This window comes from Lynx rufus, unplaced genomic scaffold (genome assembly GCF_022079265.1).
Source record: "Lynx rufus isolate CCGP_SWC_20201006 ecotype Redwood Valley unplaced genomic scaffold, mLynRuf1.p SCAF_18, whole genome shotgun sequence".
NCBI lineage: Eukaryota > Metazoa > Chordata > Mammalia > Carnivora > Felidae > Lynx > Lynx rufus.
The window spans coordinates 29,112,533-29,137,491 of NW_025814832.1; the positions used below are offsets into that span (position 1 = coordinate 29,112,533).

General features: G+C 49.4%; 2 protein-coding genes across 9 annotated transcripts; both read right to left on the reverse strand.

The window, feature by feature from the left end:
- Positions 1-240: 240 nt before the first annotated feature.
- CDK3 (cyclin dependent kinase 3) lies at positions 241-3,635 on the reverse strand. Its single transcript, XM_047081517.1, has 7 exons — positions 3,498-3,635; positions 3,105-3,182; positions 2,902-3,022; positions 2,639-2,809; positions 2,447-2,548; positions 1,978-2,181; positions 241-931 (listed from the first exon to the last, which is right to left on the reverse strand). The coding sequence occupies exons 1-7, from the start codon at positions 3,611-3,613 to the stop codon at positions 806-808; spliced, it is 918 nt and encodes a 305-aa protein (XP_046937473.1). The 5' UTR covers positions 3,614-3,635; the 3' UTR covers positions 241-805.
- Positions 3,636-4,254: 619 nt separating this feature from the next.
- TEN1 (TEN1 subunit of CST complex) lies at positions 4,255-24,928 on the reverse strand. Of its 8 annotated transcripts, none has more exons than XM_047081360.1 (5): positions 24,648-24,928; positions 18,993-19,052; positions 18,469-18,589; positions 14,017-14,171; positions 4,255-4,663 (listed from the first exon to the last, which is right to left on the reverse strand). In XM_047081360.1, the coding sequence occupies exons 3-5, from the start codon at positions 18,555-18,557 to the stop codon at positions 4,434-4,436; spliced, it is 474 nt and encodes a 157-aa protein (XP_046937316.1). In that variant the 5' UTR covers positions 18,558-18,589; positions 18,993-19,052; positions 24,648-24,928; the 3' UTR covers positions 4,255-4,433. The 8 variants fall into 8 exon arrangements, with proteins under 8 accessions (XP_046937316.1, XP_046937315.1, XP_046937311.1 ...); XM_047081359.1 differs by having other exon boundaries at positions 18,993-19,055; XM_047081355.1 differs by having other exon boundaries at positions 18,934-19,052; positions 24,648-24,927.
- Between the last annotated feature and the right edge of the window lie 31 nt (positions 24,929-24,959).

The window sequence follows — 24,959 nt, forward strand, 5'->3', positions numbered from 1 at the left end:
ATGCTTCCAAGGGCTTTGGCTCCCTGGACTCTGGGAGGGGTGCACCGGCAGGCCCCGGAGAGACCCTGAACAGCCCCTCCCGTCCCCACTGCCTCTGCTCCGGGACTTTGACTTCTGGCCAGGAACAGTCTCCAGCCTTCTGTCAACCTCCCCCTTGTCAGCAAGTCCTTGGTACGCGCCCTTCCCCCCCCCCCCCCGCCCCCAAGAAAAACACTGGAAAACTCAGGAAATATAGCACTTTTATTTACTGTTCTTAAAGCCAGAGGCAAACAACATAAGCATATCCTAAGTATAAGACAAGTACTTAGAACAGCCACACACATCCCAGACGTTCCCTGGGATCAGGAAAATGTCCTCTCTCTTCCCGTTAAACTGGGACTCTTAACTGGTATGCAACTCTTCCCCCAAACATTTTAAAGCCAAAAAGACCGGCAGGGGGCACCCCTTCCCTTGGTGGGGGGGGGGGGGGTGCGTTGTCTGGCTCTGCCTTGCCGCCACACGGGGGCAGGCTTCCTCCTCATCTCAGCAGCTGTTCCTGCGGCAGGGGGCCCAACCTCTAACATACCCCCTGCGCACAGAGCTCCGGTGCCCCCGTCTTGAACCGATACTGTCAAACCCAACAAACAACACTGGAACTCGTTAACCTGCGGGCAGGACTAACCCAAACTCCGCTCTCTGGCAGCCGATGCCAAATTCCTCAGAACTTTGCTCTCTCCCAGATAGGTCCTCTTTCTTGGGACATGGGTGGGGAGGCAGCTGGGGCAGCAGCGGAGAGAGGCTCCGAGGCGGAGGACCTCACACCCTCTCAGCGGCAGAAACGCTCCACCACACACTGCGGGGGGGCCGGGGAGGTCTCAGCGGACAAGAAGTACGGATGTGCGAGGGCGGCCTTGGCGGAGATCCGCTGGCTGGGGTCGTACTGCAGGAGTTGCTGCGGAGGAAGGAGGAGAAAAGAGATGGAGCACTGGGCTGGGCCGGGCCCCCGAGAGGAGTTACCCTCGGGCCCTAGGGGGCGGGCCCCAAACCCAGGAGCAGCTGCCTTCAAGCCAGACCCGCAGGCAACTACCATCTCCCAGCTCGCAAGCCAGTTCTGGATGCTCTCGGAATCTGGGGACAGAGAATGAGTTCTAGTCCGGCCCTGGGAGACCTTCCCCGCCTCCTGCGGACTAGAGGCTGAGACCATCTGTCTTCTCCCTGCCTGAGGTTCCCAGGCCTCAGCCCGTGTCTGGTTGAGACAGACTTCTATGTATGGAGAAGGCGAGGGCCCAAGCTGTCCAGGGCGCATGCTTGAGGGCGGGGCAGGAAGTAGGAGTCCCTGAGCCCGGCTAGGCTGCGGACAGACCCCTTGCCTAGGAGTAGTCCCGATGGAATGCTAAGCGACTTGGCTGGAGGTCTATGCCGTCCTGCTGGCACTGGGTTGGTAGACAGACCTACGCAGGCCTCTGGAAAGATGAAAATACGGCCCTGCCTTCCTCTGGCCCAACGACCAGATTAAAGAGACAAACGTGGCCCCAAATCTTTGTGGGCAAGAAGAGGTGGTTCTACCTGGGGCCTCCCGAGCAGCCTGGCCTGGGCCCAGCCCAGTGGGTCAAGATGGTACAACAGGACAGGCGAGTGAAGGCTGTGTGGCAGGGGCCCAGACGGCAGGGAACAGCCTGGTGCAGAGAGTAACCACCATGGCAGGAGGCGTGCTCCCTGCCTGGGAGAGCTTACAGAGAAAGGGCAGGCATCACAGCATAAAAACAAAGCTAACTAACTAGAAGATCGGAGTTTTAAAAGGAAACACAAACACTCGACTCCTCAGGGGAGGGGGTCTCCAGATTGAACAATCAGTATGTGCAGGGTGTGGGACAATCAGGGGTCAGAAAAGAGACTCCGAAGGAGGTGAGGTGACACAAGGGGCTGGCTGACAAAGAGGACACTTGTGGTGGGAGCAGCAGCCTTTCTGGCCCTCCCCTGCCCCCAACCTGTACCTACCATGAGCAGGTCCTTGCCCTCTGGTTCCAGGCCGGGCACAATCTCCTCCAACCCCTTCCTGGTCCACTTGGGGAAACTGCCCTTATAGTCGGGCAGCTGGGTGACTCCTGGCCATATGGCTTCACTGGGCGTCCCCAGGGTCCGAAAGATCCGAAAGAGCTGGTCAATCTCAGAGTCACCAGGAAACAGGGCTCTACGGGTCACCTGCAATGAGGGAGATGGGGTGTGGGGTCCACTCCCTTGTCATACAGAATCCAACACCAGATAAGATATCCTTCCCGGGGCTGTGCTGAGAATCCCGACCTTTTCTGGAATGAGCTCCGCTTCCTTAGTCCCGCAACCAGGCCCAAACACCCCTTAATCCACCTCTAATGGGTGCATCAGAGTCGCACTGTCCCCCCCTCCCCCGCCGCCCCCAGCAGGACCCTGCCTGTAGCCCCCCCCTGTGGCCATGTCTGTCCCTCTTTACCATCTCGGCAAAGATGCAGCCAATGCTCCAGACATCCACAGCCGTGGAATAGAACTTGCTGCCCAAGAGGATCTCAGGGGCGCGATACCAAAGTGTCACCACCTGTGGGAGCAAGAAAACAGCATCATGCAGGGTGGCTGAGTGTTCAGGTGACGTCCCTTCAGCCGTCCTCTCCCCCGGGGCCTGCGGAACCTCGTGGGTGTAGGTGCGTAGGGGCACCCCGAAGGCTCGAGCCAGTCCGAAGTCAGCCAGCTTGATGGCACCCAACTCATTGATGAGCAGATTCTGGGGCTTCAGGTCTCGGTGGATGACCCGATGAGAGTGGCAGAAACTCACCCCCTGCAGCAGCTGGAAGAGGTAGCTCTGCAACAGGGAGCAAGGAAGGGGCCGGATGAGCGGAAGGGGGGCTGGCGGAGGGGGGCGTTCGCTGGCCTTCCCCGTCCTTCCCTCGCTACCTTGACCAAGTGCAGGGGGAGCTCGGAGGCCGGCGTGGAGTCCATGTACTTCTTTAGGTCCTGGCTGAGGAACTCAAACACCAGGTAAAGCTTCTTCTCGCTGTGCACCACATCCAGCAGCCTGCCCGGGGTCCACCAGTCACAACACGGCTCCCGGCTGGACGGAGACGGGCCCGGCCTCCCCGCCTCCTTCCCCACCTCACCTGACGATGTTGGGGTGCTTCAGCTCTTTGAGCAGGGAGATCTCCCTGATGGCAGTGCTTGGGACTCCCTCAGTTTCCCTACGGGAAAGGAGCGTACGGCAGTGGAGGCAGGGAGCCAAGAAGGGTGCTTCTGCCCCGGGAGGGAGTCACCTGTGTGTTCCGTATTCCAGAAGGATGGCCCGGCCCCCAGCGACGGGGCGCTGCGGTCCTCATGAGGCACACACTAGCACCACCAGGGGCCCCGGGCAAAGCGTGGAGGGAACGAGGAGGGCTGCACCTCTGTGCGCCCCCCCCCCACTGTAACCGGGCACACTCAGAAGTGCACCCTGAGGTGTGGGACGGACGGGGGTCACCCCTGGGGCTGGTGTGTCCCGGGGCCCTCCGGGCACTCACAAATCCAGCCTGATCTTCTTGAGGGCCACGAGCTGCCCCGTCTCCTTGTTCTTGGCCTTATACACCACCCCATAGGTGCCCTCTCCGATCTTCTCTACCTTCTGGAACACATCCATAGCCGCAGAGCTGCCCAGGAAACAGAGGGCGCCTGGGGCATTCACTGGCACACCCAGCGCCCCCGCTGCCCCTCCAGCCCCCCCGGAACACCTAGGCCAGCCCCTGCCTGGGCCCAGGTCCGCCTCTGCCCCACTCAGCCCCAGAGAACACATCCCCAGCGCAGGCCTCCCCCAGCCCAGCCAGGAAGGTGCCCAGCTACGGAGCGCAGGAGGGCCCAAACTTCTCAGCGGAACTCCCGCCTCTGCCCTGCCAGCCCCAGGTTCTGGGGGCGAAGGCTACCCAGAAGGGTGGCCTGAGGGGCCGGGGGAGAGGTCAGGGCAGCTCAGGGCAGAGGTCAGGGGTCCGGAAGGGTTTCTGAAGCCACAGTCGTGTTCTAGGCCGCAAGGCCAGGGTGAGGGGCTGGGCCTCAACTGTCTGGGGACGCTCAGCCTCCTGTGAGGGCAGAACCTCCGTGGGGACAGCCCCCCTGCATCCTGGGACCCCCACCCGAGCCCTGGGGACCCCCAGCACCACCCCCTGGTAACCGCAGCCCAGAATTCACCAGAAACCCTGTGCTCCTGGAGCTTCACTGCTAACAGGCTGCCGGCTCCCCGGCTCCCCCTCCTGGTCCCCGCCGGCGCTGCACCACGTGCACACAACACAAGGTCTCCCCCCACTGGGGTTTTTATTCATGAGGACTTTCCAGAACCCTCCATATTCCCACTCGAGGCTCAGGCCCCAGCACCCCACAGTGCAGCCTCCCACAGGGTGTCTGGAACAATCCAAATTAGCAACCCCACCCCACCCCCACCCCTTCTCTCCAGCTCCAGACAAAGGCTGTCACTCCTGGGGAAGGTCCTGCGTCTTCCCCGCAGTGGCTCTGGCATCTCCAGGGGGCTTGGCTTCAGGGAAGGTTTGGGGGGGACAGCTGTCAGGCACTGTCGCTTGCTGCTGGCTGCTGTCCCTCTCCTGCTGGTACCTCCTCTGCTCCCGGACGGCTTGTTCTAACAAGGGCAGATTCATTCCTTCCACACAAGTCAGCACCCGGGCCTTCACCACAGAGCCTCCGTCTGAAAGACACAAGCACAAGGCACTGGCAGTGGCTGACACATGGGTCACCTTCCGGATGCATGCCAGCTGTTTCCCCTGGCCTTGCTCTCAGGACTGAATTTTAACAGGATGAGTTGGAGGGATGGCGCGTGGGGTCCCCGTAATTTTCCTTCTAGGGCTTCAGAACTGTGGCCCTGCCACACCACAATTAGCACATGTCTGGAACTGAGGGGATAGCCTGAAAATCCCACTTCTGCATGGCAGAAGGGCCAGATCGAGGTACCCTCTACTTCCCTCCTTTGTTGTCTTTTTTTTTTTTTTTTAAGTAGGCTCCACTTGTTGCCTTCTTAGTGCAGTGGGCAGCGCGTCAGTCTCATAAAGTAGGCTCCACACCCCGCGTGGAGCCCAACGTGGGGCTCGAACTCAGGACCCTGAGATCAAGCGCTGAACTGAGATCAAGATTCAGATGCTTCACCGACTAAGCCACCCAGGTGCCCCTCCTTTGTCGTCTTAATTCCTGCCACCTGCTCTGTAGGTCCCAAGTGCCTGGAGTTGAAGAGGGTCTCAATCACCATCCTCCTAGTCTAGACCACTTTCTTTCTTTTTTTTTTTTTTTCTTTAAGTAGGCTCTACTCTCAATATGGGGCTTGAACTCACAACTCCGAGATCAAGAATTGCACACTCTACTGACTGAGCCAGCCAGGTACCCCTAGACGATTTAAAAAAAAAAAATTTTTAATGTTTATTTATTTTTGAGGCAGAGAGAGAGAGACAGTGCTAGCAGGGGAGGAGCAGAGAAAGAGGGAGACACAGAATCCGGAACAAGCTCCAGGCTCTGAGCTGTCAGCACAGAGTCCGACACGGGGCTCGAACCCACGAACCGCGAGATCATGACCTGAGCCAAAGTGGGATGCTTAACCGGCTGAGCCACCCAGGCGCCCCCTGGACCACTTTCTTGATTTAACATGGCCTGGGGGCACAATTCAGAATGTTGGACTGTCTAGATTCCAGCCTTCAGCACCGGCAGATAAACTTGTTTGGAACAGGAGGCTGCCTGTGTGTCCTCAGCTTCCACTGGTCCCAGTTCTGGGCTGCAGACAGGGCACAGCCTGGAGAGCAGTGGCCGTGTGGCACTGTCTGGATCTCTCCATCGCTGTAGATGGTTGAGTCTCATCAATTGGGCCACTTCAGGAATAGCTGGGTGATGGATACTGATGAATCAAACAGGATACCTGGCAAACGTCACTTGGCACCGAAAGGCTAGACCTTTTCTTGTGACACGTGTAGCCCCACACAGGTGTCACAGAGCAGCTGCCCATGTTCAGGGTGACACGGGACAAGCAAGAACAAAATCACAGCTCTCGTTTGCAATTAAAACCACCTGTACGAAGATTTTATTAGTTAATTGACTTGATTTCACAGGACTTTCCTTACATGATGCCTATCAGCCCTTCCCTCCCGCCAGCCTGGGGAAACGCTCCCTTCTCTATTTACATTGAGGAACACGTTTCTCCCTGTGAATGAAAAATGTTATTAAACATGGAGGTGACCTTTAGAAAGACGGTTACCACAAGGGACAAACTGGGTCAGCCCATCAGTCCATCTGTGTCAGTCCGTCTGCAGAAGGTCTCTGTAACTGGGATTGAAAGCATTTGAAGAAATGCTGTAGGGAGGGGAGAACGGCGTTTATACACAAGACGGCCAAGGAGAGAGTCATTTAGGGGAAGTTCTTGGAAGTTTAATGAACCCAGAGCAACAGAGCCTGGATGAAGACAACGTTGGAATGCAGTGGGTAGAGGCGTGGGTAGGAGAGAAGGAAGGGGTGATATGAAGAACAGACCTTCTTTCTTTTAAGTGTATTTATTTGGGGAGAGAGAGAGAGAGAGAGTGAGCCTGAGCAGGGGAGGGGCAGAGAGAGAATTCCAAGCAGGCTCTGCGCTCTGTGGGGCTCGAACCCGTGCACCATGAGATCATGACCTGAGCTGAAATCAAGAGTCGGGTGCTTAACTGACGGAGCCACCCAGGTGCCCCCAAAACAGACCTGCTTTTAGGAAGTTTGCCCAGAGAAGGAGGGCCACAGCGAGGTAGGGACACAGAAGAGGACACTATTATTAAAAAAAATTTTTTAATTTTACGTTTATTTAGTTTTGATAGAGACAGAGCACAAGTGGGGGAGGGGCAGAGAGAGAAGGAGACACAGAACCGGAAGCAGGCTCCAGGCGCCGAGCTGTCAGCACAGAGCCCGATGCGGGGCTCGAACCCACGAACTGCGAGATCACGACCTGAGCCGAAGTCATGCTTAACCGACTGAGCCACCCAGGCGTCCCAGGACACTATTATTTTAATATACAAGAAGCTTGAGGGATTTATGTGTTGAGAAGGAAGAAGCAGCGGGAACAGGTTACGGACTCAGTTGGAAGAGCAAAGTCCCCACGGAAGGGCAGGCTGTGCGTCACAGCACAGGGGCTGAGCCGCACGGAGGTGGGACCCTTCTCTCTCCCAGACGAGACGCAAGGAGCGTCTGGTGGGTGTGGACGCAGGTCATTTAAGATTTCACCCGGGACATAGGAGGCAAGGTCATCTGCCGAAAGCATGGAGGTGATGAAGCAGATGTGTGACAGGTGAGTGGCTGAAAACATGTTGTGGACCACGGGAGGGTGGGTTGACTGGGACACGCAGAAGGCCCGGTGCGGCAGGACACCTTGAAACCATCATGCTGGGAATCCACAGAGCATGCGAACCTTCTCCATCAACAGGTGGGACCCGAGAGGGCGAAGGTCGGGGGGTTGATCGGGCCACTGTGATGGAAGCGAGGGCGTGAAAGTTCTGCCAGCAAAGGGGCTGCCCTCAGAGTGAGGTGGGGCTAGAGGGGAAAGCGAAGGGCAGAGAAGGTGGGAGAAAAAGGAAGGAGTGTCTCAGGTCCACAGGTCCTGCGGGGCGCTGCAGAGGAGAGAGCAGCAGACAGGTAGGTACGAGGTCGCAAGGCTGCAGTTTCAGGTGGCAGAGATGCGGCCATGGGACGCAGACGTGGGGCAAGAGGCGCGTGCAGGCAGAACCGGTTGGCCGCAGAGAAGGATAAGGATTCACAACAGCTGACCTGAGGAGCCAGCTGGCTGCTGGCACCTCTCCGGGTCTGGTGGCGGCAGTGACCTGGAAAGCTGACCAGGTGCCACTTGGGGACAGGAGGGGAGCTGTTGTCCTGGGGAAGAGCCAGGTTTCAGGCAAGTCCCATCGAAGGTGAGAGCATAAAAAGGAGTCTTTCAGGGAGGAGGGAAGGTTCTAGAGAACACGACAGGAAGGCTTGTAAGGGAACAACAGCTGGAAGAAAACCAGGCAGGTGGGGTTTATGGGATTTATGGCGAGGGCCCTAGGGCAGCCCTCTCGCTGTAGGCAAGGTCACCTGCAGCCTAGGAAGTCTAGGGACTCTGGAGCAGCACTGGGGGAAAGCCTACATCCCCAAACCTCAATCCCTGGGCAGGAAGTCCTTGAGCCCTTAGATGGTACCCAAAGAACGTGTCACAGCCAGCAGGTTTCTGACATAGCTTCACCTTTTTGTTCTTCTTGGCTAGCTGTGTGCACAAATTTCAGAAAGTGACCTTAAGTGGCCTCTTTTCTGTCATCAGAACTGCTAAGCTTGCCACAGGGCATTGTCTTGTGTCTAGATGACCTTTGTGCCCCAAAGGACTTGGAATCTGGCTGGGACAGGACATACGGAGGAGGTCTGAAAGCAGCCACACAGGAGCATCTTGGTCTATATGGATCAGCGGCCACCTCCACGTTCAGCCCACACTCTGCCCCTCTCCCCCCATCGTTGTCTTTCCTCCCGTGTCAGTTGCCAATGATGAGCATGTGTTATTCAGAAATTAGAAATTTGGGGGAAACTTAAAAAAAATTTTTTTAGTGTTTATTAATTTTTGAGAGAGACCGAGTGTGAGTGGGGGAGGGGCAGAGAGAGAGGGAGACACAGAATCCGAAGCAGGTTCCGGGCTCTGAGCCACCAGCACAGAGCCCGACGTGGGGCTCGAACTCACGAACCATGAGATCATGACCTGAGCCGAAGTTGGACGTTTAACCAACTGAGCCACCGGCGGGGGGGGGGGGGGGGGCGTCTGAAACATTTTTTTAAGAAAGAAAAAAATAGACTGTGATGAAAGTAAGGAGAAGCAGTAACGTAGCCAGAGCCTAGGGAGGCTGCTGCTTGATCTGAGGCTTGATTATTCAGGTTCAGTTTTGGGGAGCGGGGACGCAAAGACACTTGAGAGTGGTGCTGTCTGTGCTTTCAAAGTGAGTCACGGCGCAGGTGCAACACTGATCGATCCACTTCCGCGGTGTCTGGCTTATCGGGCGGGTGTGGGTGCTGCTGGCTGACTCCGGCTTTGCAACGTTCCGGTCATACTTTCATGGAACGATGGGAGCAGCCAGTGATAAGATGGATCTTGGCCTAGATTCATTATTTCATCAGGGCTCTCAAAGAGGTGCCTCTCGAAGTTTCTTGCATTTATTGACTGTGATTCCTACCTAAAGAACCTTTGCTTCTCTTCGACCCTGTGCTGTCCCTGAACTACCCTCAGGAAGAGGCAGGACGGAGAAGGTTTAACGCAACCAGGAGGAAGCAATTGGCCAATTCCAGACCCGAGTTCTCTAATAAATGGCATTTAAAAAAAGATGGGGCACCTAGGTGGCTCAGTCAGTTGAGCGTCCGACTTCGGCTCAGGTCATGAGCCACGAGGCAGTTCATGAGTTCGAGCCCCGTGTCGGGCTCTGTGCTGACAGCTCAGAGCCTGGAGCCTGCTTCGGATTCTGTGTCTCCCTCTCTCACTACCCCTCTCCCACTCTCTCTCTTTCAAAAATTAAAAAAAAAAAAATAAATAAAGAAAAAAAAAGAAACCAGAAATATTACAAGAGACTTGGGGTATGTAACCCAAGTCTTTATGCCATATATAGACTTGGGATCTTGATCTGAACTAACCAATTTTTTAAAAAGCCATGGAGGGGGGCGCCTGGGTGGCGCAGTCGGTTAAGCGTCCGACTTCAGCCAGGTCACGATCTCGCGCTCCGTGAGTTCGAGCCCCGCGTCAGGCTCTGGGCTGATGGCTCAGAGCCTGGAGCCTGTTTCCGATTCTGTGTCTCCCTCTTTCTCGCCCCTCCCCCGTTCATGCTCTGTCTCTCTCTGTCCCAAAAATAAATAAACGTTGAAAAAAAAAATAAAAATAAAAAGCCATGGAGGGGCACCTGGGTGGCTTAGTCGGTTAAAGCATCTGACTTTGGCTCAGATCAAGATGTCATGGTTCATGAGTTCAAGCCACGCACAGGGTTCTTCACTCTCGGCGGGGAGCTGGCTTCATATCCTCCGTCTCTGTCTGTCTCTGTCTCTGCCTCTCTCTCTCAAAAAAAAAAAAAAAAAAAAAGCCATGGCGAGGAGGCGAGTAAACATGGACAAATGTATTCTATTATATCAAGAACAGTCAATTTGTTTGAGTATGACTGTGGTAATGTTAGAGACCTGTGAGGTGTTTCTGGGTAAACAAAATGATATCAGATTTGCTCTAAAAGACACCAATAAAACAAATAAATAAATGCAGGCAGTGGAGACTCAGGAACCGTAGACTATGGATCCCGGCTGAGTCTGGGTGATGGGTACAGACAGGGAGGTCCATTCTACCATTCCACTCGCGCACATTTGATTTGAAAATATTAGATTAAAAAAATTACATGGGTTGAACTTACACAAGTTTTTTTCCATTTTTCTTCCCACAAGTAATTCTGAACATCCACGCCAGGTCCTGCTCTCATCCTGGCCTGCCGTCCTAAGTTTCAACCCCTCTCTGTATTGGCAAGCAGGCCTTAGCACCCCAGACTCTGTGCAGTGGGCTCCCGAGAGCTCCCAGGATTCACTGCAGGGCTGGGGGTACAGGAGAAAGCCTCAGGTGACCTGGGGCTGCAAAGTAGAAATCATTTGTGCAAAAGCCCGTTGTACCCATTCGCAGCCCCTTCCTGATGCCTCTCTCAAATCAACAGGAGGGCAGGAACTCTGTGAGTTCAAAGGCTTGAGCCTGAATAAAGATTAACTATTATGAAATCAAAGATAATTAAACATGAACATTAACATTTCTTCTAGTACATTTCATCCAGGGTTAAAAACCACCCTGACTTTTAGAAAGGACATTGGTGATGTAAAGCAAGAAACATGTGTGTTTGTATCCTCTGATACAGCAATTCTATGTTCAGGAAACTAGCCTGAGGCAATAATCAGAAAGTGGACAGAGATTAGTGCCGAAGGGTATTAACTGTGGCATTTTTAATATATCTCAATGTAGACAATTTTTTTTTAACATTTTTACCCTCTGGCTATAAAAGCGTACATTTTCGGGGCACCTGGGTGGCTCAGTCAGTTAAGTCTCTGACTCTTTTATTTAAAAAATTTTTTGAGGGGCGCCTGGGTGGCGCAGTCGGTTAAGCGTCCGACTTCAGCCAGGTCACGATCTCGCGGTCCGTGAGTTCGAGCCCCGCGTCAGGCTCTGGGCTGTTGGCTCAGAGCCTGGAGCCTGTTTCCGATTCTGTGTCTCCCTCTCTCTCTGCCCCTCCCCTGTTCATGCTCTGTCTCTCCCTGTCCCAAAAAATAAATAAACGTTGAAAAAAAAAATTTTTTTTAAATTTTTTGAAATGTTTATTTTTGAGGGAGAGAGACACAGTGTGAGTGGGTTAGGGGCAGAGAGAGGGACACGATATCTGAAGCAGGCTCCAGGCTCTGAACTATCAGCACAGAGCCCGATGGGGGGGCTCGAGCTCATGAACAGTGAGGTCATGACCTGAGCTAAAGTTGGATGCTTAACCAACTAAGCCACCCAGGTGTCCCCAACTCTTGGTTTCAGCTCAGGTCAGGATCTCGAAGTTCGCGGGTTTGAGCCCTGCATCAGGCTCTGTGCTGACATCGCAGAGCCTGCTTGGGATTCTCTTTCTCTGCCTTTCTCATGCTCTCTCTCTCTCATGCTCTCTCTCTCTCTCTCTCTCTCTCTCAAAATAATCAATTAAAAACACTTTTAAGGAAAGATTTAAAAAAAGCAGTATGTTTTCACTATAAAATGCTAATAGGGGCGCCTGGGTGGCGCAGTCGGTTAAGCGTCCGACTTCAGCCAGGTCACGATCTCGCGGTCCGTGGGTTCGAGCCCCGCGTCGGGCTCTGGGCTGATGGCTCAGAGCCTGGAGCCTGTTTCCGATGCTGTGTCTCCCTCTCTCTCTGCCCCTCCCCCGTTCATGCTCTGTCTCTCTCTGTCCCAAAAATAAATAAACGTTGAAAAAAAAAATTTTTTAAATGCTAATAAAAATACAAAGAATCCCACAATCCCACCACCAGAAATAACTTCTATTAACATTTCGGTGAATAATCTTTCATATACATAGATGTATGCAAAAAAAATGTATATTAGGGGTGCCTGGCTGGCTTAGTTGGGATAGTAGGTGACTCTTGATCTCAGGGTTATAAGTTCGAGCCTCACGTTGGATATAGAGATTACTTAAAAATAAAATCTTAAAAAATGTGATCTTACATACTGTTTTGTAAACTGCTTTTTCTTTTTTTTCTTTTCTTTTATTTATTTAAAATTTTTTTTAATGTTTATTTATTTTTGAGACAGAGAGAGACAGAGCACGACTGGGGGAGGGTCAGAGAGGGAGACACAGAATCCGAAGCAGGCTCCAGGCTCTGAGCTGTCAGCACAGAGCCCGACACAGGACTTGAACTCACAGACCATGAGATCATGACCTGAGCCGAAGTCGGACACTCAGCCAACTGAGTCACCCAGGCGCCCCTGTAAACTGCTTTTTCTTAGTAAGATATTATGAACATATCTTCTTCTTCTTTTTTTTTTTTTAATTTTTTTAACGTTTATTTATTTTTGAGACAGAGAGAGACAGAGCATGAATGGGGGAGGGTCAGAGAGAGAGGGAGACACAGAATCGGAAACAGGCTCCAGGCTCTGAGCTGTCAGCACAGAGCCTGACGCGGGTCTCGAACTCACGGACCGCAAGATCATGACCTGAGCCGAAGTCGGACGCTTAACCGACTGAGCCACCCAGGCGCCCCTATGAACATATCTTCATGTCAACTGATAAAGATTTACAACACCATTTAAAAAAAATTTTTTTTTAATGTTTATTCATTTTTGAGAGATAGAGACAGAGCATGAGTAGGGGAGGGGCAGAGAGAGGGAGACTCGGAATCTGAAGCAGGCTCCAGGCTCTGAGCTGTCAGCACAGAACCTAATGTGGGGCTCGAACTCACAAACTGTGAGATCATGATCTGAGCTGAGGTCAGACGCTTAACCGACTGAGCCACCCAGGTGCCCCTACAACACCATTTTTAATGGCTGCATAACATCCCACTGACTGAATATACTATAATTTCTTTAACCAGTCAACGTACAGTATTTTTGTAAGAGCAAAAAATGGAAACAATATACACGTGCAATGGTCGTGTGAATCAAGGTACATATAAAATATTATATGGCTATAAAACACTATGTCTACACAAACTTTTAAAACCTGGGGAAATGTTTACCATGTACATGAAGCCGAAATAACCAGATACGACATTACATAGTATGATATCAGCTGTGTAAAGGAAGATGACACAGGAATGGCCAGAGAGCGAAGCAAAGAATTCATTCAAGTACCTAGGTTTTAAAGAACAACCTTCGGCACGCCTGAGTGGCTCTGTCGGTTGAGCGTCCAACTTCAGCTCAGGTCATGACCTCGCGGTCTGTGAGTCTGAGCCCCACATCAGGCTCTGTGCTGACGCACAGAGCCCGCTTCGGATGCTCTGTCCCCCTCTCTTTGCCCCTCCCCTGCTCTTGTGCACACACACGCACGCTCTCTCGCGCTCTCTCTCTCTTTCAAAAATAAACATTAAAAAGAAAAAAAAAAGAGCAACCTTCGACTCTTGATGCCTGGGAGAGATTCTCCCAGGTTGCTGATACTCCTTCCCTTCTATTTCTCTCACCCTGACTTCTTGGCCTGTTATTCTAGCCCCATCCTCTCTGAGCCTTGGTTTTCTCACCTATGAAACGGCAACAGTTAAGACTCAGTTGAAGACCGGTGGGCAGATTCACAAAGATTTAAGCGAACTATCTAGTACCAGGCCTAGCACATGGTAAGCCTTCAGAAATTAATGGGTTCTCTCCTCTCTCACTTTCGGAGAGCAGGTCCACTGAGCTGCATCACATCCGTTTCCCATGAGTCCTTGAACTTGTGGGCTGGTTTAGAAGGAAAGTTAACCCCAGTGACTCTTGTTGGGTCAGAAGCCAGGCCCCATCCTGACTGAAGACTGTCCCACTCGGGACCCACAGTGAAAAGAGTGTGTGAGGCCACGACTCACCCTGGTGCTCGAGCTCCCCAAGGACAAGATACATGGAGTCCACTTGGGCTTGGAACGGCTCCACCAGCTTGGTACACACCAGGATCTGGTGCTCGTCAGATCCATGCTGAGCCCTCAGGGTGACTCGGGACTGAGTCATGTCATAGAGGCACAACCTGCAGGTCAGGAAAAGCGTGATCGTTTGTATCCACACACAGAACAAACACTAAAAGCTCAAGAGGTTCCGGGAGCCCCATAAATCCAGGGGACTCTGGTCAGAGATACAAAAATGGCAGCAACAAGTCGGAAAATTGTTTTCAGTCTACATTGTTAAGATACAAATTCTATGCATTAAAAGGCATTTGTTTAAAGAGTGTTGACAAAAGTATACACGTATATAACCACCACCCCAATTAAGATTCGCCACATTTCAGGGTGCTTTGGCACATTTCTATCACCCCCAAAAGTTCCCTTGTGCCACTCTGAAATCAATCTCCCCATCTCCCATCCCAGGCAACCCACTGATCTGCTTTTGGTCTCTACAGATGAATTTTTCTACTCAAGCACCTCATATAAATATGTATTCTTTTGTGTCTAGCTTCTTTCGGTCAGCATAATGGTTTTGAGATTCATTTATGCTGTTGGGTAAATCAGTGGTTTATTCCTTTTATTGCTCAGTAGGACACCATTGAAATTATTAAAAACAATTTGTTTGGGGTGCCTGGGTGGCTCAGTCAATTGAGCGTCGAACTCTTGATTTCAGCTCAGGTCATGATGCCTGGGTCATGGGATAAAGTGTGGAGCCTGCTTAAGATTCTCTCTCTCTCTCTCTCTCTCTCTCTCTCTGCCCTTCTCCCACTTGCACGCATATGTACTCTCTCTCTCCCTCTCTTAAAAAAAATAAAAGTGTAGGGGCACCTGGGCGGCTCAGTTGGTTAAGTGTCTGACTTCGGCTCAGGTCATGATCTGTCAAGCCTCATGGGTTCAAGCCCCGCATCGGGCTCTGTGCTGACAGCTCAGAGCCTGGATCCTGCTTCGGATTCTGTGTCTCCCTCTCTCTCTGCCCCTCCCCTACTCGTGCTCTGTGTCTCTCTCTCAAAAATAAATAATCATAAAAAAAAAAAAAAAAAGAAACTGCCAAATTGTTTTTCAAAATGGTTGTGCCATTTTGCACCCCACCCGAAACATCTGAGGATTCTAGTCACTCCGAATCCTTGCCAGTACTTGGTATGGTCAGTCTTTTTAATTTTAGCCATTCTACTGGGCATGAAAATACCATATCATTGTGGTTTTAATTTGCATCTCCCTGGTGACTAATGATGTTGAGGATCTTTTCATGTGCTTAGTGTCCATTTGAGTGTATATACATATATATTTTTTAATCATCCTATGCAAAATTGTTCACTTATTTGTAGGACTGCTAATTGTTATGTATATCCGCTTTTAGGAAGTGCTTCTTCAAGCCTTTTGCCCTCCTCTGTTTGAACACTCTATAACATATGGTCTTCCCTTCCAGTTTTACTTAGGTATAACTGACATACAATAAACGATACACATTTAAGGGACAAAATTTGACATTTGACATCGTACACACTTGAGAATGAAGACAGGAACATATCATTTTCATCACCCTGAGAAGTTCTCTTGCCTTTTTGTAATCCTCCTACATGCCACACCCAGGGAACTCCTGCAGGCAACCGGTCTCCTTTTTTCCACTATAGATTACTTTGCATTTTCTAGACTTTTATATAAAAGGAGTCATACAACATGTAACTTGGGGGGGTTGGCTGGTTTCCTTACTTCAGCATATTTATTTTGAGATTCATCCGTATCAGTGCATGTTACAATAGTTCACTCCATTTTACTTCTGAGTAGTATCCCATTGTGTGGATACACCACGATTTATTTATTCACTCAAATGGACACCCGGGATGCTTCTAGTTTCTGGCTATTACAAAGAAAGCTCGGGGCGCCTGGGTGGCTCAGTCGGTTAAGCGTCCGACTTCGGTTCAGGTCATGATCTCGTGGTCTGTGAGTTCGAGCCCCACGTCGGGCTCTGTGCTGACAGCTCGGAGCCTGGAGCCTGCTTGAGATTATGTGTCTCCCTCTCTCTCTGCCCCTCCCCTGCTCGTGCTCTGTCTCTCTGTCTCTCTTAAAAATAAATAAAACATTTTAAAAAATTAAAATATTGTGCACAAATCTTGGTGCAGACATGTTTTCATTTCTCTTGAGTACATGCCTAGGAGGAGAATAGCTGGATCATGATAGATATATGTTCATATACACACACACACACATATGTACATATATATATATATTTTAATTTAAGTAATCTCTTATACCCAATGTGGGGCTCGAACTCATAACCCTGAGATCATAAGAGTTTCATGCTCTATGGACTCAGCCAGTCAGGCACTGCATGAGATACATGTTTACCTTTTAAATCTTTTTTCTTTCTTTCTCTTTCTTTCTTTTATTTTAAAGAGAGAGAGAGAGAGAGAGAGAGAGAGAGAGAGAGAATCTCAAGCAGGCTTCACACTCAGTGTGGAGCCCTAAGCGGGGCTCGATCCCATGACCCCAGGATCATGACCTGAGCTGAAATCAAAGAGTCAGACGCTCAACCAACTGAGCCACTTAGGAGACCCCGTGTAGCTTTTAAAGAAACTGCCGAACTGTTTTCCAAAACAGTTGTACCATTTTACATTCCTACCAGGAGTGTGTACAGGAGTTCCAGCATTTGGTTTTGTTAGTCTTTTTTAAATTTTTTTAATAGTTTATTTATTTTTGAGAGAGCGCGAGAGAGCAGGGGAGGGGCAGAGAGAAGCCGGGGAGAGAGAGGGAATCCCAAGCAGGCTCCACACTGTCGTCGAACAGCCCAATGTGGGTCTTGAACTCATGAACCATGAGATCGTGACCTGAGCCGAAATCAAGAGTTGGACCCTTAACCAACTGCGTCACCAGGCACCCCCATGTTATTAGTCTTTTTAAATGTAGCCACTCTAGTGAGTGTATAGGAGCATCTCATTGGCTTTTTCTTAAATATATTTTTAAGTTTATTCACTTGTTTTGTGTGTGTGTGTGTATGTGTGTGTGTGTGTGTGTGTGTGAGAGAGAGAGAGAGAGAGAGAGAGAGAGAGAAGAGAGAGAGAGAGAATGCCAAGCAGGCTCCACACTGTTGGTGTCAAGCCCAATGCAGGGTTCAAACTCATGAGCCTTGAGATTATGACCTGACCTGAAATCAAGAGTCAGATACTTGGGGCACCTAGATGGCTCAGTCAGTTAAGTGTCCAACTCTTGATTTCAGCTCAGGCTGTGATCTCATGGTCCGCGAGTTTAAGCCCTGCATCAGGCTCTGCACTGACAGTGTGGGGCCTTCCCGGGATTCTCTCTCTCCCTCTCTCTCTGCCCCTCCCCTGCTTGCTCTCTCTCTCAAAATAAATAGGAAGAAAGAAAGAAAGAAAGAAAGACAGACAGACATCCCTTTAAAAATAAAGTCAGGGGGCGCCTGGGTGGCGCAGTCGGTTAAGCGTCCGACTTCAGCCAGGTCACGATCTCGCGGTCCGGGAGTTCGAGCCCCGCATCAGGCTCTGGGCTGATGGCTCAGAGCCTGGAGCCTGTTTCCGATTCTGTGTCTCCCTCTCTCTCTGCCCCTCCCCCGTTCATGCTCTGTCTCTCTCTGTCCCAAAAATAAATAAACATTGAAAAAAAAATTAAAAAAAAAAAAAAAGTCAGATGCTTAACTGATTGAGCCACCCAGGCACCCTTCATCGTGGGTTTTAATTTGCATTTCCCTAATGACTAATGATGCTATACACATGTTGTGCGAACACACACCCATTCTCATATTCATGTACGTACATACACATGAAAACGTGTCAAGTAATCACCAAAAGGTTAGCAGTGGCTGTCCAGACAGTAAGTGGCATTACATGTGTTTTTGCTTGCTTTCTTTATACTTTTAGGGATTGTCTACATTTTGTACAATGAAAATATGCTAGTTTTTTAGCATTTAGGGGCGCCTGGGTGGCTCAGTCGGTTGAGTGTCCGACTTCGGCTCAGGTCATGATCTCACGCCTCGGGGGTTCGAGCCCCGCGTCGGGCTCTGTGCTGACAGCTCAGAGCCTGGAGCCTGCTTCGGATTCTGTCTCCCTTTCTCTCTGCCCCTTCCCTGCTTGCTCTCTATCTCTCCCTCTCTCAAAATAAATAAACATTAAAAAATTAAAAAAATAAAATAACTAAACAAGGGGCGCCTGGTTGGCTCAGTCAGGGAAGCATACAACTCTTGATGTTGAAGTCGTGAGTCTGAGCCCCATGTGAGGTGTAGAGACTACTTAAATAAGTAAAACTTCTAATAACATCAAAAAAATTACTAGACAAAATTATAATAAAACTATTTTAATTAGTTTTTTTCTGTCGGGGGTGGGGGTGACGAATTGAAACATTCCCCCGACTATGTGAAAAAACCATTCTGACCTTCCGAATGTTCTCAGGGTGCCCCCGTCGGGAACTTGGCCAGCACTGACTTCCCAGGGGAAGTAATAGATCCCAGGTTTGGGCAGCATCTCAAAGAGCAGAGGTGGATTTTTGAAGATTCCTGACAAACCAAGCAGAACACAAGACTGAGATTAGCAGGTTCCCGAGACCAGCCACACAGGAAAGGCTAGTTCCAGTGGGTAGCAGTTTAATAAAAAACAAAATATTTCGGGGTGCCCGGGTGGCTCAGTCGGTTGAGTTTCTGACTTCAGCTCAGGTCATGATTACACAGTTCGTGGGTCTGAGCCCCACCTTGGGCTCTGCTACACCTCGGAGCCTGGAGCCTGCCTCAGATTCGGTGCCTCCCTCTGTCTCTGCCCCTCCCTCGCCCACACTCTGTCTCTGTCTCTGTCTCTCTCAAAAATAAGTAAACATTAAAAAAAAAAATTTATAAAAAAAAAAAACCTGTAGGGGCAGCTGGGTGGCTCAGTTGGTTAAGCGTCCAACTCTTGTTATCAGCTCACTTTTGGATCTCAGGGTCTCGAGTTCGAGCTCCACGTTGGGCTCAGTGCTGGGAGTGGAGCCTACTGAAAGAAAAAAAAAAAACAAACCAGCAACCCTGTAAAGATAGTACATCATACCCAGTTTTCCCTCTAATTAACATCTTACATTAGTACTGACACATTTGCCACTATTAATGAACCTATATCAGTATGTTATTAACAACTCAACAACATACTTTATTTGGATTTCCTTAGTTTTTTCCCTAATGTCCCTTTTCTGTTCCACAGTCCCTTCCGGAATGCCGCATTACATTCAGTTGTTATGTCTCTTTAGACTCTTCTAGGCTGTGATAATTTCTCAGACTCTCCTTGCCTTTTGATCTTGAGAATTTTGAGGTATTTTGTACTATGACCTTCAGTTTGGGTTTTGTCTAATGTCTTTCTCGTGGTTACACTAGGGTTACGAGTTTTTGTTAGTAATTTTAAAAAGAGAAAGAGAAGGGGCACCGGGGTGGCTCAGTCGGTTAAGCGTCCGACTTCGGCTCAGGTCATGATCTCACGGTTCACGAGTTTGAGCCCTGCATGGGGCTCTGTGCTGACAGCTCAGAGCCTGGAGCCTACTCCCTTTCTCTCTGCCCCTCCCCCATACATGCTCTGTCTCTGTCACTCAAAAATAAATAAAAACATAAAAAAAAATTTTAAAAGAGAAAGAAAAGACAAGTTATATAAGTGATGTAATAATGATACTATAGACATTCAGCAGGCTTCTTAGGATGACACATTATACGCGTTTGCATGGCAAGATCTCCAAGATCTATCATTAGGAAAAAAAGTAAGGAGCAGGCGTTTACATCTAATATGTACATTTGCATATGGGAGAGCAAAAGAACACTCCAGAGTTCAATGACCCGAGGACCGTGAGGATTAATGACAAAGGAATCCTGAAGGTGACAGCTTCAGCTATTTGACAGGATGCACCAATGGACATACAAACAAAGAAATTTGTAATTATATCTTCCCCGGTAAGATTCTTGGAAAAACCAGAGGACACAGCTTTAGTGCAGAAGTGTATGTTACCTAGAAACTTGCACAATTGGTTTCAGGACCTCTAACGTGGGGTTCATCAGGAGTGTTGTTGGTCAATGTTCTAAGGTCATTTCAAGATAGCGTGTAGAACAGCAGCACAGGGGCAACTGGCCAAGGCCCCATCCTATTTTGCCCTAAGTGCCGATGTTCTAATCACTGTGACCAGGGAGCAGAGCCGTTCCTGTCCCCAGAAGTGAGAGAGCCCCCTAATCATCTCTGGCATGAGAGAGAAGCAAAAAAACAAACCCAAAAAAACCAAAGTCAGCCGTAAGGGGAAAATGTTGTGGTTTCTGTTTTGGAATAATGGGGACAATTCTGTCCAATCTAGCAAAAAGGTGAAAACTTAGAATCTTTTGTAAAAAGTAATTTTTCTGCTCTCAGACACCACATATACTATACGCTGTAAGTAACCACATCACTAAATTTATTATTATTTTTTGAATTGTCATACGGTGGAATTGACTCTGGGGAGGGGGGATGCGCTTTTGTAAATTTTAACCTCATTGATTTTTTTTCCAACAAAAGTTGCTATGTGTTTATTAAGACATGTCTGTTAATTTACAAAGCACAGCGGGCTCACCAAATCATTTTCTACGTTATCATCAGACATTCAAGAGAGTTTCTGAGTAGGTATGTCAGGACTGGCTTTTCTTGTGGCTCAGCAGGATTTCAAATAACATCTTTAGAAGTCTAGTACTGGTATAACCTGTACTTGGGAGCCTTCCCTTTTCATTGCCCAAGGCAAAATACCCACTTCTGGGAGAAAAATCCATGGTATGAACAAGAGAAATCTTCTTCTTCTTCTTCTTCTTTTTTAAAAAACAACTGGGAAATTAGAAAATGCCATACGGGAAGGATGGGAAGGATAGTGACCCAGTGTGACTGCTTCTTCCTTTTTTTTCTGAAGCAATTGCTAAGATTTCTGCAGTAGGACTGAAGGACAGAGAAGTAACAACCAAAACCAAGATCATTACAGCTTTTATCAGCTTTGGGTTTCCTTCTAGGGGATAAGAATCTTGATCGTATATGTTTACTACTCCACAATTGGAAGAGATCTCCGGTTTATTATAAAAAGATAAGAGTCGGGGCGCCTGGGTGGCGCAGTCGGTTAAGCGTCCGACTTCAGCCAGGTCACGATCTCGCGCTCCGTGAGTTCGAGCCCCGCGTCGGGCTCTGGGCTGATGGCTCAGAGCCTGGAGCCTGTTCCCGATTCTGTGTCTCCCTCTCTCTCTGCCCCTCCCCCGTTCATGCTCTGTCTCTCTCTGTCCCAAAAAATAAATAAACGTTGAAAAAAAAATTTAAAAAAAAATAAAAAATAAAAAAATAAAAAGATAAGAGTCAGGAACAGCCAGATGGAAGAGACGTGTGGAGCAAGGTATGTGGGAAGGGGCGTGATGCTCCCATGTTGTCTCAGAGCACCACACTGTCCCCCACCTGGGCTTGATCACCAACCCTGACTCATAAATGTTTGTAAAGTTACAATTCTTTGTTAGCTTATATTGCACAACGAACCTTCAACTTTAAAGTTCAAATTGCATCAGGTTGGGGGCGCCTGGGTGGCGCAGTCGGTTAAGCGTCCGACTTCAGCCAGGTCACGATCTCGCGGTCCGTGAGTTCGAGCCCCGCATCAGGCTCTGGGCTGATGGCTCAGAGCCTGGAGCCTGTTTCCGATTCTGTGTCTCCCTCTCTCTCTGCCCCTCCCCCGTTCGTGCTCTGTCTCTCTCTGTCCCAAAAATAAATAAAAACATTGAAAAAAAAATTTGAAAAAAAAAAAAATTGCATCAGGTTGTTTGAACTTTGGCCTCAGAAGATTCTATCACATGGGGATTACTACAAATTTTAAATGTAACCTCAACGAAGTGAATTTTACAAAAACAAAAGGATTGTGTACTGTGTCTTTAAAAGTTTTGCAATCACCAGAGTAAAAATGTATCCAGAGAAGAATCATCAATGAATGTTACATGTACTGGGTAAGAGTCCGATGAGGAACCACAGAGCCCGACACGTGGTGCCCAAACTCATCAACCACGAGATCATGACCTGAGTTGAAGTCAGATGCTTAACTGACTGAACCACCCAGGTGCCCCTACTGTAGATAGTTTTTTAAGAAACAATTGAATTGATTGCAATGATGACAAGAAATTTGTGCTAATATTTCCAAGTGTGATAATGATATTAGGATCATGTTAAAAATAGTTTAAAGATACATCCTAAAAGTATTTATAGGTGATAGGATATTGGATTTACTTAAAATTAATGTGGTAGGGAAGTGGATGGAATTATAGTGGAAAATTATTGGACCTGGGGGAAAAGTATATGGGGTTTGTTGTATTATTCCTTCTACCTTTGTACGTTTGAACATTTCCACAACAAAATGTTTAAAAATGTAAATCAGATCACATAACCCCAATGAAAATCTAAAAGCTTCCTATTATAAACTCCTGTTAAAATTGAAGATCTTGGGGCATCTAGGTGGCTAAGAGTCAGTTGTCGGACTCTTGATTTTGGCTGTCATGACCCCAGGATCGTGGGATCGAGTCTTTCACCAGGATCCTTGCTGAGCAGTGAGCCTGCTTAAGATTCTCAATCTCTGTCTCTGTCTCTGTCTCTCTCTCTCCCCCGCTGCCCTTCGCCCCCACTCCCACTCTGTCTCCAAAAAATCAGTAAAGTAAAAAATTGAAAGTCTTTTTGTTGGCCCACAATGCCACATGGCGTTGGCACCTGGCCTACCTTTCTGCCCTTGTTTACCACCACACCTCCTCTAGCTCGCCCTCAGGACCTGCACACTTGCTTTTCCTCAGACTTGAGCAGTCTTCCCCAGACCTTCACGTAACTGGTTTTCTTTCCTTACTTTGGCCCCACCTCATCCTCCTCTTCCTCGGCGAGGCCTTCCCTGTCAACCCTCTCCAAATTCTCATTCTCCACCACCCCCAGTCACTCTATCCCCTTAGCTTCATTTATTTTCTTTCATTCCAGTTTACTGAATAATACAATTTCAAACAGCGGGATTTGTTTACTTGTTTAATGCCTCTGTCTCCCACTAGATTACCACTTCCAGGAGGGCAGGGTTTCCTCTATTCCTCAGAGTCTCTCCTGTGCCTAACACAGCATCTGGTACAGTATTAAATATTTACTGAACAGGTGAATGTATTCATGAAGAAAAGACCATCTACCTCCACAATCAGCCTGGACAGAGAACCCAAACCACATCTTACTGCCTACATTAACGGGACTTTGTGGTCCTACGCTTCCATTAGCATTTTTTTTTTCCTTTAAATACTTTTCCTGAATGTCCAGCCTATGCGAATGGTTTGACCATCAATAGCCAGTTTGCCCGCTGAGATGATCTGAATTCTCTTGCCTTGCCGTTTCCACCATTTTTCTACTGTCGCGCATCAGTTCTTACCCAACCCTGAAGTGAACGACATGCCTTAAACCAAACTTCCAACTCACCATAAATTCTGGCCTTACCTTCTCCTGAGGCCCTGCCAAAGCTCTGCCAAGTAGTGCTCTCCCTTACCTGAGTAAGCCATCACCTCACTTTTGTCTTATATTGTTACCTTGGTGGTATTTGGAAAGCCAGCTTCTGACAAGAGGAGTAAAATCCAAACACAGTAGCCAAACTAAATAATAGTTTAATGTCTGGGGGCATTAAAAACGTAGCAACAGTGGCTAGTCCTGGTATATGGGGAACTGAGACAAAAGGAAAGATCAGTAATAACTATCTTGCCTTTATCAATCTTGATTAGTGCTCCCTTAAATTGTGTCCCAAGGGGATGCTTCACTTACCTTAACCTATTCCCAGGATTACTACTAAAAACTGATGTAATAAGTAACAGAGAACGGAGTGCATAGTTTTAAAACCCAATGGATGAGTAGGTTGCTTTAAGTTACAAGGGTAAATTAGGGAGAGATAAAGAAGGGGATGGTGTACTATGCTGGATCCTCATTTATCGTGGTATGAAGTCAAACGTTATCTAGAAGAAATCAGGAACTAGCATGTAAGTATTTTTAGCAATTTTTTAGCAATCAGAATTAAAAACACAACTGGTTTAAGGGGGCTGCCTCTGAGGATGGGGAGCTTTCTCATTACAAATTCTCGGATACTAGGTACCCTAAACGTGGGCAACTGTTACTTTGATGACGACGATGATAACTGGGAAAACAAAAAAGTCCGGATTCCAAGACCTCTAAACAGCCAGCTCGGTCACAATCTGGTCCACACCCACCCCACAGACAGGGAGCAGCGCCGGCAATCCCATACTCAGCTCCCCGAAGCTTCAGGCAGCAAGGATGCCATTATCTTAACACAAGATAACTGGAGTCTCTTCCCAGTGCGACTTTTGTTCTAGTCCCTTTTTCTTCCTCCAACCTGGAAGGGCTCGGGGAAATCCTACGACAACCCACCCCAACAACGTCGCACGGCCGACAGACTCAACCCCGCCCAGAACCTTGGGTCCACCTTCCCACCTCATTTCCGGGGAGGCCTTTGCACGCGGACCCGGAAGCGGCGGGACCGGCAACTGCTAAGGCGCAGGCGCACTCCTCCTCAGTCGCGTCGTCCCGCCCCTTCCCAGCCCAGTCGCCAACCTGTCCGGGCGTCGCAGCGGCCCTGGGTTCCCTCTTTTCGCCCCGCGCGGTCACGTGACGAGGGAGGGGCGGGTTAGCGGGAGCTCCGCGCTTCTTCCTCCAGGGCAATTTCTGGCTCGTCTTCCGGGGTCCCCTTCCCTGGGGGCCGCCCTAGGACTTCCCTGGACGAGAGCGGGGGGCTCGTCCGCCCCCCTGCCGGCCGCGGTCACGGCGTCCACGCCGGCGCCGCCTCCGCCTGGGCCTCAGTCGGCGGAGCGCAGACGGACGGCTGGAAAGGAAAAGGGGCGGGCCGGGGCGGGCCGAGGCGAGCGG

Excerpts from the sequence above, each read along its gene's own strand:
- CDK3 (XM_047081517.1), bottom strand. The coding sequence starts at position 3,613 with ATGGATGTGTTCCAGAAGGTAGAGAAGATCGGAGAGGGCACCTATGGG. Across the intron at positions 2,549-2,638 it reads TACGCACCTACACCCACGAG|GTGGTGACACTTTGGTATCG; the intron begins GTTCCGCAGGCC and ends TTGCTCCCACAG. Across the intron at positions 2,182-2,446 it reads GCTGCATCTTTGCCGAGATG|GTGACCCGTAGAGCCCTGTT; the intron begins GTAAAGAGGGAC and ends CCCTCATTGCAG.
- TEN1 (XM_047081360.1), bottom strand. The coding sequence starts at position 18,557 with ATGCTGCCCAAACCTGGGATCTATTACTTCCCCTGGGAAGTCAGTGCT. Across the intron at positions 14,172-18,468 it reads ACCCTGAGAACATTCGGAAG|GTTGTGCCTCTATGACATGA; the intron begins GTCAGAATGGTT and ends CCTGACCTGCAG. Across the intron at positions 4,664-14,016 it reads TGGGGAGCTCGAGCACCAGG|ACGGAGGCTCTGTGGTGAAG; the intron begins GTGAGTCGTGGC and ends TGTGTCTTTCAG.